The sequence below is a fragment of the Mustela erminea genome, chromosome 10 (assembly GCF_009829155.1).
Source record: "Mustela erminea isolate mMusErm1 chromosome 10, mMusErm1.Pri, whole genome shotgun sequence".
Taxonomy (NCBI): Eukaryota; Metazoa; Chordata; class Mammalia; order Carnivora; family Mustelidae; genus Mustela; species Mustela erminea.
The window spans coordinates 16,722,162-16,736,371 of NC_045623.1; the positions used below are offsets into that span (position 1 = coordinate 16,722,162).

The 14,210-nt window shown below is 35.9% G+C and overlaps 1 protein-coding gene across 2 annotated transcripts in view; it reads right to left on the minus strand.

Annotated features, from left to right (window-relative positions):
* STXBP3 (syntaxin binding protein 3) overlaps positions 1-14,210 on the minus strand; it is a 57,144-nt gene that overhangs the window by 19,387 nt on the left and 23,547 nt on the right. For both annotated transcript variants that reach the window (XM_032301538.1, XM_032301539.1), the window contains exons 6-9: positions 13,386-13,486; positions 8,438-8,592; positions 4,435-4,525; positions 1,687-1,811 (exon numbers count right to left, since the gene is read on the minus strand). In XM_032301538.1, coding sequence (XP_032157429.1) covers positions 1,687-1,811; positions 4,435-4,525; positions 8,438-8,592; positions 13,386-13,486 — 472 coding nt within the window. The remainder of the gene's footprint in view (positions 1-1,686; positions 1,812-4,434; positions 4,526-8,437; positions 8,593-13,385; positions 13,487-14,210) is intronic.

A 14,210-nucleotide genomic window follows, 5' to 3' on the forward strand; every position in this document is an offset into this window, starting at 1 on the left:
TTTAAAGCCTTTCCCTTAAGCAGGCTCCACACCCAGTGTGGACAAAATATTTACCTCTCCGGGTGTGCCTGGGTGGCTTAGTCATTAAAGTATCTGCCTTCAACTCAGGTCAAGATCCCAGGGTCATGGGATCAAGCCCCGCATCGGGCTCTCTGCTCAGCAGGGAGCCTGCTTCCTCCTCTCTTTCTGCCTGTTTTCTCTGCCTACTTGTGATCTCTGTTTGTCAAATAAATAAATAAAATCTTAAAAAAAAATCTATCTATCTATCTATCTATCTATCTATCTATCTATCTATCTCAGGGCACCTGGGTGGCTCAGTCCATTAAAATGTCCAAAATTCTTGATTTTGGTTCAGGTCAGATCAAGTCCCATCTTGGGGGCCGTGCTGGGTGTGGAGCCTGTTTAAGATTCTCTCCCTCTTTTTGCCCCTCCCTCCCAAAAATAAGTAATTAAATAAAATATTAGTCTCCCTTTAAGCCCCTCATTGCAATGGCTCTGTAATGGGCATGGAGTCTACTTAAAAAGAAAAAAAAAATTATTTCCCTAGGTTTGCTGGCAAGGAAAGCAAGGTTTAATTTTTTTTAAGAGTAAGGGAGAGACTTATTAAGTGTCCATCAGTTTAATTTTTTTTTCTTTTCTAGTTCAATACTTTTCTAAATCTCTTGAGCAATGCAGGTTTAGAAACCTAAAGGACAAGACAGGTAAACAGTATCTCTTCTGAAAATTCTGAATAAACTGCTTGAAACTATTTTTGTATTAGAAAAACTGTAATACTGATTTCTCCATGTCACTAGTCATTAATATAAATTACAAAGAAAAATTCAGAAGCCAGGATTTGACCAGAATGCAAATAAACATACAACAGAAAATACATAAATACAATACATACAGTAGAAAAAAGATTTTTTAATTAAAATCACTAAGTTAATTTGAACATAAAATTTCAGAAAACTAAGTTTCCTTTTTACCACTGTGCTTAAACAGTAAATCGTAGATGAAAAATGCCAATTTGTACCTAGAGATTATGATATCAAAACGTAAATATAAACATATATATACACCTGTATACCCTCATAATGATTCACAATAATACAGTAAAATAGTTCCCTGATAGAAAAGCTATATCACTTTTCATTTAGCTTTCTATTTGGCATTACTTTTAAAGTAAATATGCTTATACCAGAGTTAACAGGTACCAAATTAGTAACATTATGCCTATTCTTAATAGTAAACCTATTCAGTTTTCTAGTCTTCTAATCTTCTTAAATACATTATACTGACAAGTCATACACACAGAACCTTTTTTGTGTGTGATCTGGAATAATTATGGCCTAAAAAGTTTGAATATGATTTCCACTTCAATAAATATATAGTAGTTGGCCTGGTATTTACTCTGAACATAAGCAAAAAGTCCAAATTCTACTTGTTTAAATGTAGCTTTGTTATACACATAGTTAAGGAAGCAACTACACCAAAAAAGCTTCAAAGCAGTCAAATTACCCATTAACTTACAAGGTCCAGATATTTTTAATACGTTCTGATTACAGGGTAAGAGAATGATAAAGTTTCTGAATATCAAAGTTACAGGGGCTTTAGATTTCTGGTGCCTAAATGAATCATTAAATGCTCAAATCCTATATATCCTGTTTGTATATGCCCTTTATATGCCCTTCAAGTTATACTTGCTTGTATGTATCATTCTCAATTGGCAGTAGATCATATGCCATTGCCTGAAAGGTCAGTTCATGCAGGACAGTGGACACAGGATCAAAGCCACGATCAATTATTATGAGCTGGGAATGAGTTTTACCCTGGAATAACAAGATAAAATTATCTTCAGAAACTTCAATTTCTTTGTGTGAACACCTTGTTAATATCTCAGAAAACAAAAGCAAACTTTTCCTAAGTTCTGTCTCATTCTTAAGAATGTGAAGTTCTATTAAAATGGAAAAATCGGAGTGGCACAGTAAGGGAAAAAAACAAGACTACAAAAACCAAAGCTTTCATAATTAGATTAAGGGGCTATATACAAATAAAACAATATTGTGAAAACTCATTTTTAAAAAAGTAACATTTGCCCTGCACTAAAATTCATTTTCTTAGGAATTCAGCTCCATAAACTAAAACTGATAGAAATTATGAACAGCAGTTACTACTAAGATTCTAAGCACATGTGCTAAGCAAAAAATAAGTAATTAAATTATCATAGCAACCCTGTGAGGCAGTATTATTATCTGCATTTGATGAGGGTATTAAGCTTAAAATTCAGTAACTTGCCCAAATTACACAGCTAGTAAGTGGCAGAATGGAGATTCCAATCCAGGTCAGTTTCACTCCATGCCTGTGCTCTTAACTGTTATACTATTAAAAAGACTATACTGATGCCAACGAAGATGGCAAATCAAAATGAAAGTCTTGTTATTAATTTACAAACATCACTAATCATTAAACAGTGAATAATAGTTCTGGAAAAGGTATTGTTATTATCAGTATCTTTGATACTTCATTTCAGAAAGTAATAAATTCTTTGGGTTATTATTTAAAGAAGTAAGAAGTAACTATAACTCCATGCAAGTGATAAATCACTAAGTTCTCCTCCTGAGACTAATACTACACTATAGGTTAACTTGAATTTAATTAAAATCTTAGAAGAAAAAAAAATAACTACAACTCATTAGACAAACATTTCCTATTTATTTACATATGTGAGACACAGGTAAATTATATGAAATAGACCTTTAAAAAATGTTTAATTAACTGTTTACTCATTTAAACCTTGAGCCAGTATGGTACAGTGGTTAAAAGCATACTCTGGAATCACACAGATCCAAGTCTTGACCATTATCTTGCTGTAAGACTTTGGACACACTGTTTAACCTGTTAGTATCTCAGTATTCTCGTTTGTAAAACAAAATAAAACTAGAACTTCTGCTGTGTAATATTATTGTAAGATTTAATGTAATAACACCATAATACATTTAGTAACTAGCACTTAGTAAGCCTTCAATATATCTAAGTTGTAAGTACTCAAAAACACAAACAGGAAAAAGACAGTGCAATATAAGTGTTATATCAAGGCTTGGGGTTATGACAATATGTGGAAGGAAGTATCATTTGACCTGAGGAGCATTCAGGAAATGCTTCTGAAAGGAGTTGACACTTCATCATGTCTTTAAGTGAAGGAAAAGTATCAAGTGTTTGAAGGAAAAATGGAAAGGACAATTTTTGTGTGTGTGTGTGTGCCTTTTGTCTTTTTTTTTCCATTGAAATTATGAAGGACAAAAGGATATTTACTAACATACTGATCATATATCTCTTCCCTCATTCAACATACTTTACTGACTATTACATTACTGTGCTATATACCGAGCCACTGTCTTCTTAACTATAACCAGAATGGCTTTCACCAGACCTCTAGTAACTTTTAAAGTTCTAAACTAACATTACATCTAAGCTTATACCCTCTCATTCCAGTGCAGTTGTCTGTGAATTTCCCTTTTTCATTATGCCTCTGCCAAAGAATCTGGTTATCTAAGCAATAACGTCCCTCTTCTATAATACTGTACTTGTGCTTTAAGCTAAAGAGTCTATTCCTCTGTGGTGCATTCCAAGATTCCAGTTAGAAAAAGTTTAAGCCCCTGCCTACATTCCCATTACATGCTATGTATTATTCTTTTCATTCCACTTATTAAATAACACTGTATCAGTGGTTCCCTTGCCCATCTCCTCTTAGTTCTAACTTAGCAACAATTTCTTTCACTCATTTCATATGGGTCCCTAGCCTCCTAGCCCCACCTCCTTCCGTCTCCTCAGATTCTTCATTCTCTAACCCAAGCCTAAATGCAGTATTCTCCAAATCCCAATCTTAGTCTCTGATTATATTATCTTCATAAGATAACAACTGCTGCCATTTATTAAATTCCTATATGTGCCAGAAACATTATTTCACCTAATCTTCACACCAACCAAGCAAGCTATACATTTATTTCATCCATTTTATAGATGAAAATACAACTGAAAGTAGATAATTTGTGCAAAGTCAGACCTAGTAATAATAACTGTGTTTATTGTTTACTCAGTAGTAAGCATCATTATGAGAACTTTAACAGTAAAAGCTCATTTAACCCTCTCTCTACTTTAAAAAAGATATTCTTATTTTTACAGATAAAAAAACCTTAGGAAATTACATAAGAAGTTACATAATTTAACCAAAGTGACGTATCTATGAATTAAATGGCAAAGCCAGGATTTGGATACAGTGCTCACTTCAAAACCTGTATCTTCCCCACAAAACCACACTATTAAGCTTTCAGCTATCATCTACGTTAATGATTCCCAAATCAGTACTGGAAAATGAACACTAGTTTTTTTTTTTGTTTATGAAGAAATAAGACAGACTTTGTGCATAATCACTATTTGCCTTTTATACACTACCTTTATTAGGCTCTTTTCATCAATCTTGTAGTAGTTTTCAAGTTTTTTTTCAACAAGCTGGGCAAGCTTACTGGCGTTATCTAGAGGTTTACTGAAAGTGGAAAAAATGTTCAAACAATTATCTTTCTTTCAAAACATGTTATAATATCATAAAGCTGAATTCTAAAATTAAACAACACAATTTATTAATTTAAAAGAGTTTATAAACAGAGTTCAGATAATAATATATCAAATATAATGTTATACCAATTTGTCTGGATTTTACAAATGTAGACCTTATCATATGTACTTAAGACTTTCTTAATGTAAAAAAAATAATATAAATAAAATTGTAGTTCCCTTTATTCCCTTCCCAATTCCTAGGTTTCTCCTCTACCTCTATCCAACCCCCAATGGCAACCACTATCATGAATTTGGTGTGTATTCTTCCTGTTAATGCTGTTATATATATTTACTATTTTATAAATGTTTAATAGTATATGTTCTATATATGTTTGAGATCTATCTATGTTGACATACATCAGATTAATTCATTGTATTCCATCATATAATTATACTGGATTTCATGCATTCATTCCCTTAAAGATAGACATTTTTAAAAAAGATTTTATTTATTTATTTGACAGAGATCACAAGTAGGCAGAGAAGCAGGCGGGGGCGGGGGCAAGCTCCCTGCTGAGCAGACAGCCAGATTCGGGGCTCGATCCCAGGACCCTGGGATCTTGACCTGAGCCGAAGGCAGAGGCTTTAACCCACTGAGCCACCCAGGTGCCTCTAAAGATAGACATTTAAGTCATTCTCAATTTCATACTATTTCAAACAACCCTGAAACAATTATCTTTGTAAATAAATCTCCACGTACGTTTTTCTACATCTAAAAGTATAACTGCTGAGTCATAAAGTATATATTTTTTACATTTTTAGATATTAGCATATTACTCTCCAAATTAGTTGACCTATTATCCTTCCTCCTAGCAGTGAGATTTCCCAATGTGTTCTCTAACATCTAATCAGATTTCAAATATAATCTTTTGCATAAAATTTTTATATCACTCTCTACTAAAATGATAAAATCACAGTCTAAATTACATCTTCATGACCAGTTACATTTGTGTTGCTTTTGAGTCTACAAGAAAAATGCTGGAAAAGGCTCCTCAATTAGCACACCAATCTCAAAAATGGAAGGTTGTGAGGGATTCAAAGTTAAAAGACTCTTTAGGTTTACTACCTTAAAAATAAATAAAGCAGCAACTACATATAACAATTTATTACACATTTTGCTTTAAAATGTTTTCAAGGGGAAGTAATTTTATGTTTGAATTACACTTTAACAATCCATAAGATATAACTGGATTATTCTGCAACTATTGTAGTAATTCAAGACAGGTCCATTGGTGAGCTTTTAAATTATTAATTGGTTATATTTACTCATCCTGAACAGAGCCAACACCAAGAGCAGAAACTTGAACAGCAACTGAACTCTAGCAGAAGATAAACCACTTAGCTCTATTCCCTGAGTTGAGAATGTAATTAGTTTATCACCTATAAGAAAAAGAATGTTTTCAGGGCGCCTGGGTGGCTCAGTGGGTTAAGTCTCTGCCTTTGGCTCAGGTCATGGTCTCAGGGTCCTGAGACTCTCGGGCTCTCTGCTCGTCAGGGAGCCTGCTTCACCCTCTCTTTCTCTGCCTGCCTCTCTGCCTACCTGTGATTTCTCTCTCTGTGTCAAATAAATAAAATTAAAAAAAAAAAAGAATGTTTTTAATATCTGATGTATGTATGAGTAGAGCTTATTAGGTAGCATCTGAATTAAGGAGATTTGTTATATTTTTCTAAGTAATTAACAGATTTTTTTAAGAGTAATGTAACTTAAAGTATCACATTGAACAGTTCAGCCAACTAACCTGACCAATGCCAATGTTTAAATTAAAGAAAATTCTAAAAGAGAAATGAGCGACAATGCTTATTAGTTGTACCATTGTATATTTACTATTATCATTTTATTGGTGCCATTCACTATTCTGAATGCTTTACAGAGTTCATAGATAAGGAAGCTGAGGGCAAAAGGGCTACACAGCTAGCAATTAGCAGAGATTAAAATCCAAGCTGGTTACATACAAAACAGATGACTCTCAGAACATAATGTTGAACGAAGAGGCCAGAAACAAAAAAATATCACATGATTCCATTTTCACCAAGTTCGACATCATGCAAACCTAAAACATGTGTTAGAAGTCAGGATAGCAGTGACTTTTGGGGAGGAGGAAGAGGGTGGTCATCAAGGGGGATCATGAGTAGAACCTCTGAGATGCCATGTATGTTCTATTTCTTGACCTTGGTGGGGTTAGTGGGATATGTTCACTTTGGAATGATTTATCAAGCCATACACATATAATTTATGCAATTTACACTAAATTTTATTTTTAAAAAGCAATAACTTACATGTTCACTTTGGAATGATTTATCAAGCCATACACATATAATTTATGCAATTTACACTAAATTTTATTTTTAAAAAGCAAATAACTAAAGGTACATAGTATTAAAGTCAAACTTCATCTCTTAAAAAAAAAAAGTAATCTATTTAAAATGGCCACTGGAATTAGATACTATAAATACTCTGAGGGACACTTGGGTGATTCAGTTGGTTTGATGTATCTGCCTTCAGCTTGGTCATGATCCCAGGGTCCTGGGAGGGAGTCCCACATTCAGACTCCTTGCTTGGGGGGAGCTTGCTTCTCCCTCTGCTTGCCACTCCCCTTGCTTGTGCTCTCCCTCTCCTGTCGGTGCCCGAGCGCTTGTAGCGCATGCGCGGTGATGCTTCTGGGCTCCGCCGTGCCCGCTCGTTGCCTCGGCCGCCGCTGCCTCAAGCCGTTGCCGCGGACGGGTGGCGACGGTGTGGAGCTGCTCCGGCTGGGCCCCCCGGGGGGCCAGGGCGCCGCACGACTTTTTCGGTGCCCGAAAGTAAACACGCCATTAAGATGGCGGCTGGATGCGAGGCAGTAGGTGGAACTTAGGATTTTGTATCTATGTGGCTGCGAGTGATTGGTTGTGCAACCTTGGTATAGACATGCACGGGCGGGGGAGAGGGAGATCCCAACAGCTACGCAGAAATAAAGCTTGCTTCGCTGAGGTCTCCTGGTCGTTCTTGCTGGCAAGAGCGACACTCTCCCTCTCTGACAAATAAATACATACATACTTCAACACTAAAACCACTATTCAGATAATATGGCCATTCAAATTCGGTGAAAATTTAATAGAACATTAATTTTAAGACTGTATTCTCTATATGGCAATAGAGACATTTCCTAAACGTTCCTTAAACCCATGAAAAAGTATTTGCAAATCATATCAAAATAATTTTTAAAGAGTTTATTTATTTATTTGACAGAAAGAGAAATCACAAGTAGGCAGAGAGGCAGGCAGAGAAAGATGGGGAAGCAGGCTCCCTGCTGAGCAGAGAGCCCAGTGCAGGGATCCATCCCAGGACACTGAGATCATGACCTGAGCCGGAGGCAGAGGCTTAATCCACTGAGCCACCCAGGTGCCCCATACTAAATTTAAGCACTGAAATTTAGTAACAGAGGCTATAAGTTGCTCTGAAATTTCAATCTTAAACTTTATTTTTAAAATTTTAAAAAAAGATTTTCTTTATTTGAAAGAGCAAGCGAGCACAGGTAGGCAAGAGCATTAGACAGAGGGAGAGGAGAAGCAGGCTCCCCGCTGAGCAGAGAGCCCTGGGGCTCGATCCTAGGACCTGGAGATCATGACCTGAGTCAAAGGCAGACGCTTAACCAACTGAGCCACCCAGGCACCCCTCAACCTTAAACTTTAAATCTTCTATATATACAGCATAATTCTACATGGACAATAAATTGCAATCCAATAAACATAAGCACAGAGACATTACCTACCTCTACACTGGAGACCAAGCAGGAAGCATAACAGTGTTTTTTACCTTTTAAGTGTTTTTTAAGTGTTTTTTAAGCATAATAGTGTTTTTTACCTTTTATACCTTACTCCAGGATTTTCATCCAGGGTAGCACACACTGTAACTATCTGCTCAGCCATTGCTTCCATAACGGCATCTTTTCCATTTGCATTACTAGGGTCTGGACTGTAACAGTAATAGAATGCATCTGGTACATCAAGAGTATAAACCTAAGTTAGGCCAAGAAAAAAAAAAAAGGTCAAACTGTTGTTAATTTGGTGATGTAATGAAAAAAAAATCAATCAAGGAAAATGCAGCTATTATTTGGAAATCAAAAGAAATTACTTGCACTAACCACGCTGATTCCTGAGACCACTGTGTCTTTACCTTAATCAACTCTCATTTTCTCTCTGTCCTCTTGATTTCATCCTTATTTCTTTTCTCACTCTCTCATTTTCTCCTTAGTCTACCTCTCTCCTTCAGTTCTTGTTTCATATATAGATTGTACTGTTTGTTTTTTCACTACCTGTGCAACAGATGAAGGAATCTGAGGTAGTCAAACTAAAATAAAAATCTAATACCTGGCACAAATACAACAAAGACAAAACTGGTCTATATATTTGACATACATTAAAAATCTTAATCTATTAGAGAATAACCTAGAACCTTTCCATAATTGAGATGTTTCTTTAATTCTTTAGCTTATACTCTTCATGTCTTTAAAATAGAAACATATTTTCCAAAATCACAGTATTGTGCCAGACATAGTAATTGGTCTAATCACAGATATAATGAAACCTCAAAGACACAGTCATTCAACTAACAAAAGCATTTACTTATGTATAAAGAACTGGATTAGAGATTTACTATTATTGTGTTATTCGAAGAGTACAAAAGAAGAAGTTCTCTAATGGGGGTTGGAAGTTCTCTATTAAACTTATTTTTATTTTTCTTTTTAAACAAAATATGTTAGCATATTTTGTAGCAATTCCTCTTAGCCTAGCATAACGTATTGAGTGTAAAAATAGGTATGTAATAAATATTATAGGTTAACTACTGAAATATGAATAACCCTCCTTGTGAAAGTTTCCTTTCACTGTACAGTCATTCATCTCTCTGAACCTAACACATAACCAAGAGCAACAGGCTGAACGCAGAATGAGAGTTAGCCATAGCTAATCCACTTCTGTCTGTGTTGCTCAAAGTTTTGGCTGTTGTATTAACTTCCAAAAAGCACTCCTTAGAGTACACTATCACACAATGGTAGATAATATCTGTTCAAAAATACTTACTGCCCTGGGAAGACATGAACAGACATTTCTGCAAAGAAGACATGCAAATGGCCAACAGACACATGAAAAAGTGCTCAACATCTTGGCATCAGGGAAACAAAAATCAGCCACAATGTGATACCACCTCACACCAGTCAGAATGGCTAAAATTAGCAAGTCAGGAAACAACAGATGTTGGGGAAGATGTGGAGAAAGGGGAAGCCTCCTACACTGTTCGTGGGAATGTAAGATGGTGCAGCCACTCTGGACAACTTAAAAAGTTGAAAATAGAGCTATTCTATGACCCAGCAATTGCACTACTGGGTATTTACCACAAAGATACAAATGTAGTGATCCGAAGGGGCATGTGCAACCCAGTGTTTACAGCAGCAATGTCCACAATAGCCGAATTATGGAAAGAGCCCAGATGTCCATAGACAGATGAATGGATAAAGAAGATATCGTATATAGATACAGTGGAACATTATGTAGCCATCAGAAATAAAATCTTGCCATTTGCAATGATGTGGATGGAACTAGAGGGGAGTAAGCTAAGTGAAATAAGTCAGTCAGAGAAAGATAATTATATATGATCTCACTGATATGTGGAGTTTGAGAAACGAGACAGAGGATCATAGGGGAAGAGAGAAAAAAGTGAAACAAGATGAAACCAGAGAGAAAAACCATAAGAGGCTTTTTTTAAAAAATAAATTTTAAATTTTTTATTAACATATAATGTATTATTAGCCCCAGGGGTACAGGTCTGTGAATCGCCAGGTTTACACACTGCATAGCACACACCTTCCCCAGTGTCCATAACCCAACCACCCTCTCCCTAATCCCCTCCCCCCAACAACCCAGACTCTCAATCTCTGGAAACAAACTGAGGGTTGCTAGAGTGGAGGGAGGTAGGTGGGGTGGGGTGGCTGGATGACAGACACTGGGGAGGGTATGTGCTATGGTGAGCACTGTGAATTGTGTAAGACTGATGAATGACAGACCTGTGCCCCCAAAACAAATAATACATTATATAGTAATTAAAAAAAAAAACCTTACTGGCCTGGGGTACCTGGGTAGCTCAATCAATTAAGAGTCCGACTTGATTTGGCTCAGATCATGACCTCAGGGTTGTGAGATCAAGCCCTGGGCTGGGCTCTGCACTGGGTGTAGAGCCTCCTTCAGATTCTCTCCCTCTCCCACCCCAACACCCTTGCTCTCTAACTCTCCTCTCTATCTCTATTCTTAACAAAAAATACTGCCCTTTCCTAAAGGGCCTCTCCCTCACTGGAGTCAGCCTTGGCTATGGTCATTGTAATATGAATAGAAGTGACGTGTGCTACTCCCCCTCAAAAGCTTTAAAAGTCATTCTGCATACATGGGTGGGGGAAGCCATTGTGTGACTCCACCATTTCTCTTTTCCCTCTGCTATGTCCCAGACAAGGGCTGTTCCTTCAGCCTCAGTGCTGGAATGAAGATATACAGAGCAAAGCCCCAGGCAAACCATAATGGACAATAACATGAATGAGAAATAAACTTGGTTGTTGTTAATATACTGAGATTTAAGGAGCTGTTACCACAGTTTAAATTAATCTAAGCTACCTAATATTCCAATGAACCCAAGAGAAATTTGGAGTTGGTTTTCATTCTACCCTCAAATTTTTTCCATTTTCTTCCTTTTCCTCTTCTCCACTTTCCATCACCACCATTACATGTTCCTTTAAACTATTACCAAATACTTTCTTCAACTTTATGACCCATAATCAGCTCCTTAAATAAAGACTTTCTCAGGGTGCCTGGGTAGCTCAGCAGGTTAGAGCCTCTGCCTTCGGCTCAGGTCGTGATCCCAGGGTCCTGGAATAGAGCTCCACATCGGGCTCTCTGCTTGGCGGGGAGCCTGCTTCCTCCTCTTTCTCTGCCTGCCTCTCTGCCTACTTGTGATCTCTGTCAAATAAATAAATAAAATCTTTTAAAAAATTTAAAAAATACTTTCTCCATCTCCATCTATTTTTCTTGCTAATCTATAACTGGCTTAGCTCTATTTCTATGTAGACACGCTCTAGTACCCTCTATACTAACTACACCAGATTCTTTGTACTCCCTAAGGTCCACTGTAATGAAACTCCCCTATATTATTGAATGCTTTCCATCTAACTGCTTTAATGTGTATGTGATAGCACTAATTATCTTAAACTCTCTGAGAGGGAAAGAGAGAGGTTTCTTTAATCTCTGACTCAAATTCAAGAGTGAATCAACCTCCTTCCTCTCCATGCAACCTCTAAATGTGCTTAACGTCCAGCTTTTCTTTGGAGCACCATCATATCTGATTTTGACAATCTCTCCTCAGTGATTTCCTGACTTGTACTTTTCCTTAAAGACATTAGGAGGAGTTCCATGGTCTTCTGTATCAGTGCATTTTCCACCACTATTCTTGGTGGGACCTGGAGCCTCCTACAACACAGTCCCAACCTACCTTAGAGATAGACTTATCTATTGTATCTTCACTCCTTATAATCTGTACTACTGCTGTTTCCCTGCACTTTTCTGCTTCTGTATCTTTGCATTCAGGTTATTTTCACTTTCCTCTTCTTTCCCTCTTCATTACTACCTTATGAAATTCTATCCATTCATTAAATATTTTCTCATTCTCCTAGTATGAATTAATCTCTCTTCTCTTGTGGTAGACTGTGAGCTGCCTCCCCCAAAACCACTCTTCCCTTAATTTTCAGTAACCATACCAATTCTTTGGAGGAAGCAGCTACATATGCCTACATAAAAGACTACATTTATACACTTAAGTATACCCACATGACTAAATTTTAGCCAACAAGACATAAATGAAATCTATGTATTTCCTTTTTTCTCTCTTTCACCCGGCTTCCTCAAATAAAGATGAAATGATTCTACAGTTACCTTGGACCATGAGGGTCATGCCTAGAGTAGGCCCTTGACAATTCTGTAGAGCCAGCATACCAGCCATACATAACCCATTTCCTGACTTCTTTTACATTAGGAAAAAATAAATTTCTATCTTGTTTAAGCTACTGAAAATAAATTTTTCTATTATATGCAGTTAAACCTAATCTTGATATCTTTTTGAAGATGTATAAATTCTTTGGATTTCTATTATAGCACTTGGGTGTGTGTAGGGCATATACCATGCCCAGTAGAGCAAACCACTTGGCATCTAGCAGATGATGTCCATTGCACAAGATCTTGATAAATGTTCATATATGCCTACACTCATAGCTCAAACCACTTAAAAGGGAAAGGAGATGAGCATAAATTGGAAGAATACCACATGGCACATGGAGAATACGATGTAGGTATTTCCTATCACCATTATTATTATTAATTGAAGGCTTATAACTATTCCAATGTCAAAATGAACTTTAAAAATTAAAAATTTCATAAATTAAGATAATCTCTATAATGTTATAGAAAATATTTATTGACGAACATTTGTTTTAATATCACAAATGGTCACAGAAGCTAAAACGACTTCTTTTGAGTCATCTAACATAGACTGCTCAAAATCTTTTGATTTCATAATCTAACAGTGCTGTAAAACTTGACATACACAGCACTTAGCAACAGCCATGAAATTTAAGCTCCACTTTCATGTTCTCTTCCAATTTATGCTCATCTCCTTTCCCTTATCATGAGAAATAATTATTTGTGGATTGTTCAAAATCACCAAATACACATACTAAAATCTATTATGAACTAAAATTAAAAATAGAAAGAGAAAGTACCTGAGACTCAAGTGGAATGAAGGAAATATTTATTTCTTTACATCTTCTTATTGACTTGGAACAAGAAGCTTTAATTTTGTTAAAGAGACTATCAGGGCAAACTGAGAGAGAGGAAGAAAAATCAAAACATGTAACTCCATCTAAATTTTTATTCTTTTGAATAAATCATTTAAACATCCAAGAATATTTATTTTTTACATATAAATTAGTGACTTTTACAAAGTAATTTACTAAGAGGATGAGATAATATGTAAATATTCTTCTTCCCTTTACAGAGCAGATATTCTAGCCAAGAGGGCTGTAATAGAAATTCTATTTTCTCCATTCATAGGCACCATAAGCTAAGATTATTTCCTTAAACTGATGTTTACGCAGTAAACTAAAATTATCAGGACAGAAAATCAGGTCCAAACCCATGACTTAATAAACTTTTACAGGACTTTCAGAACTTGTTAGGAATTTATACTACTTTTCTAAATCTGCCACTAAGTGCAACCATACCACACAAATTGTTAGTTTTTTTCCTTGTATGTATTAGAAGAACTTCTCTAATGTCAGGAAATCCTAAGACTAATAAATTCTGGACCTTAGAGTCTATTCCTTCCAAAACCACCTTTAATCTAGGTTGGAACATAACCACTGGGTTCTAGAGTCTTTTAACATTATATTCTTTAGCCTTAAGTTTCCTTAAGTTAAGAGGCTTCACATTCATTAAATTTTATCAATTCCATAAACACGAATTTCTATATAATAAAATTATTTAAAAGATAAATAGTATGGCATGATACTTTTAAAATGAAAACTACTACAGGCATGAAATAAATA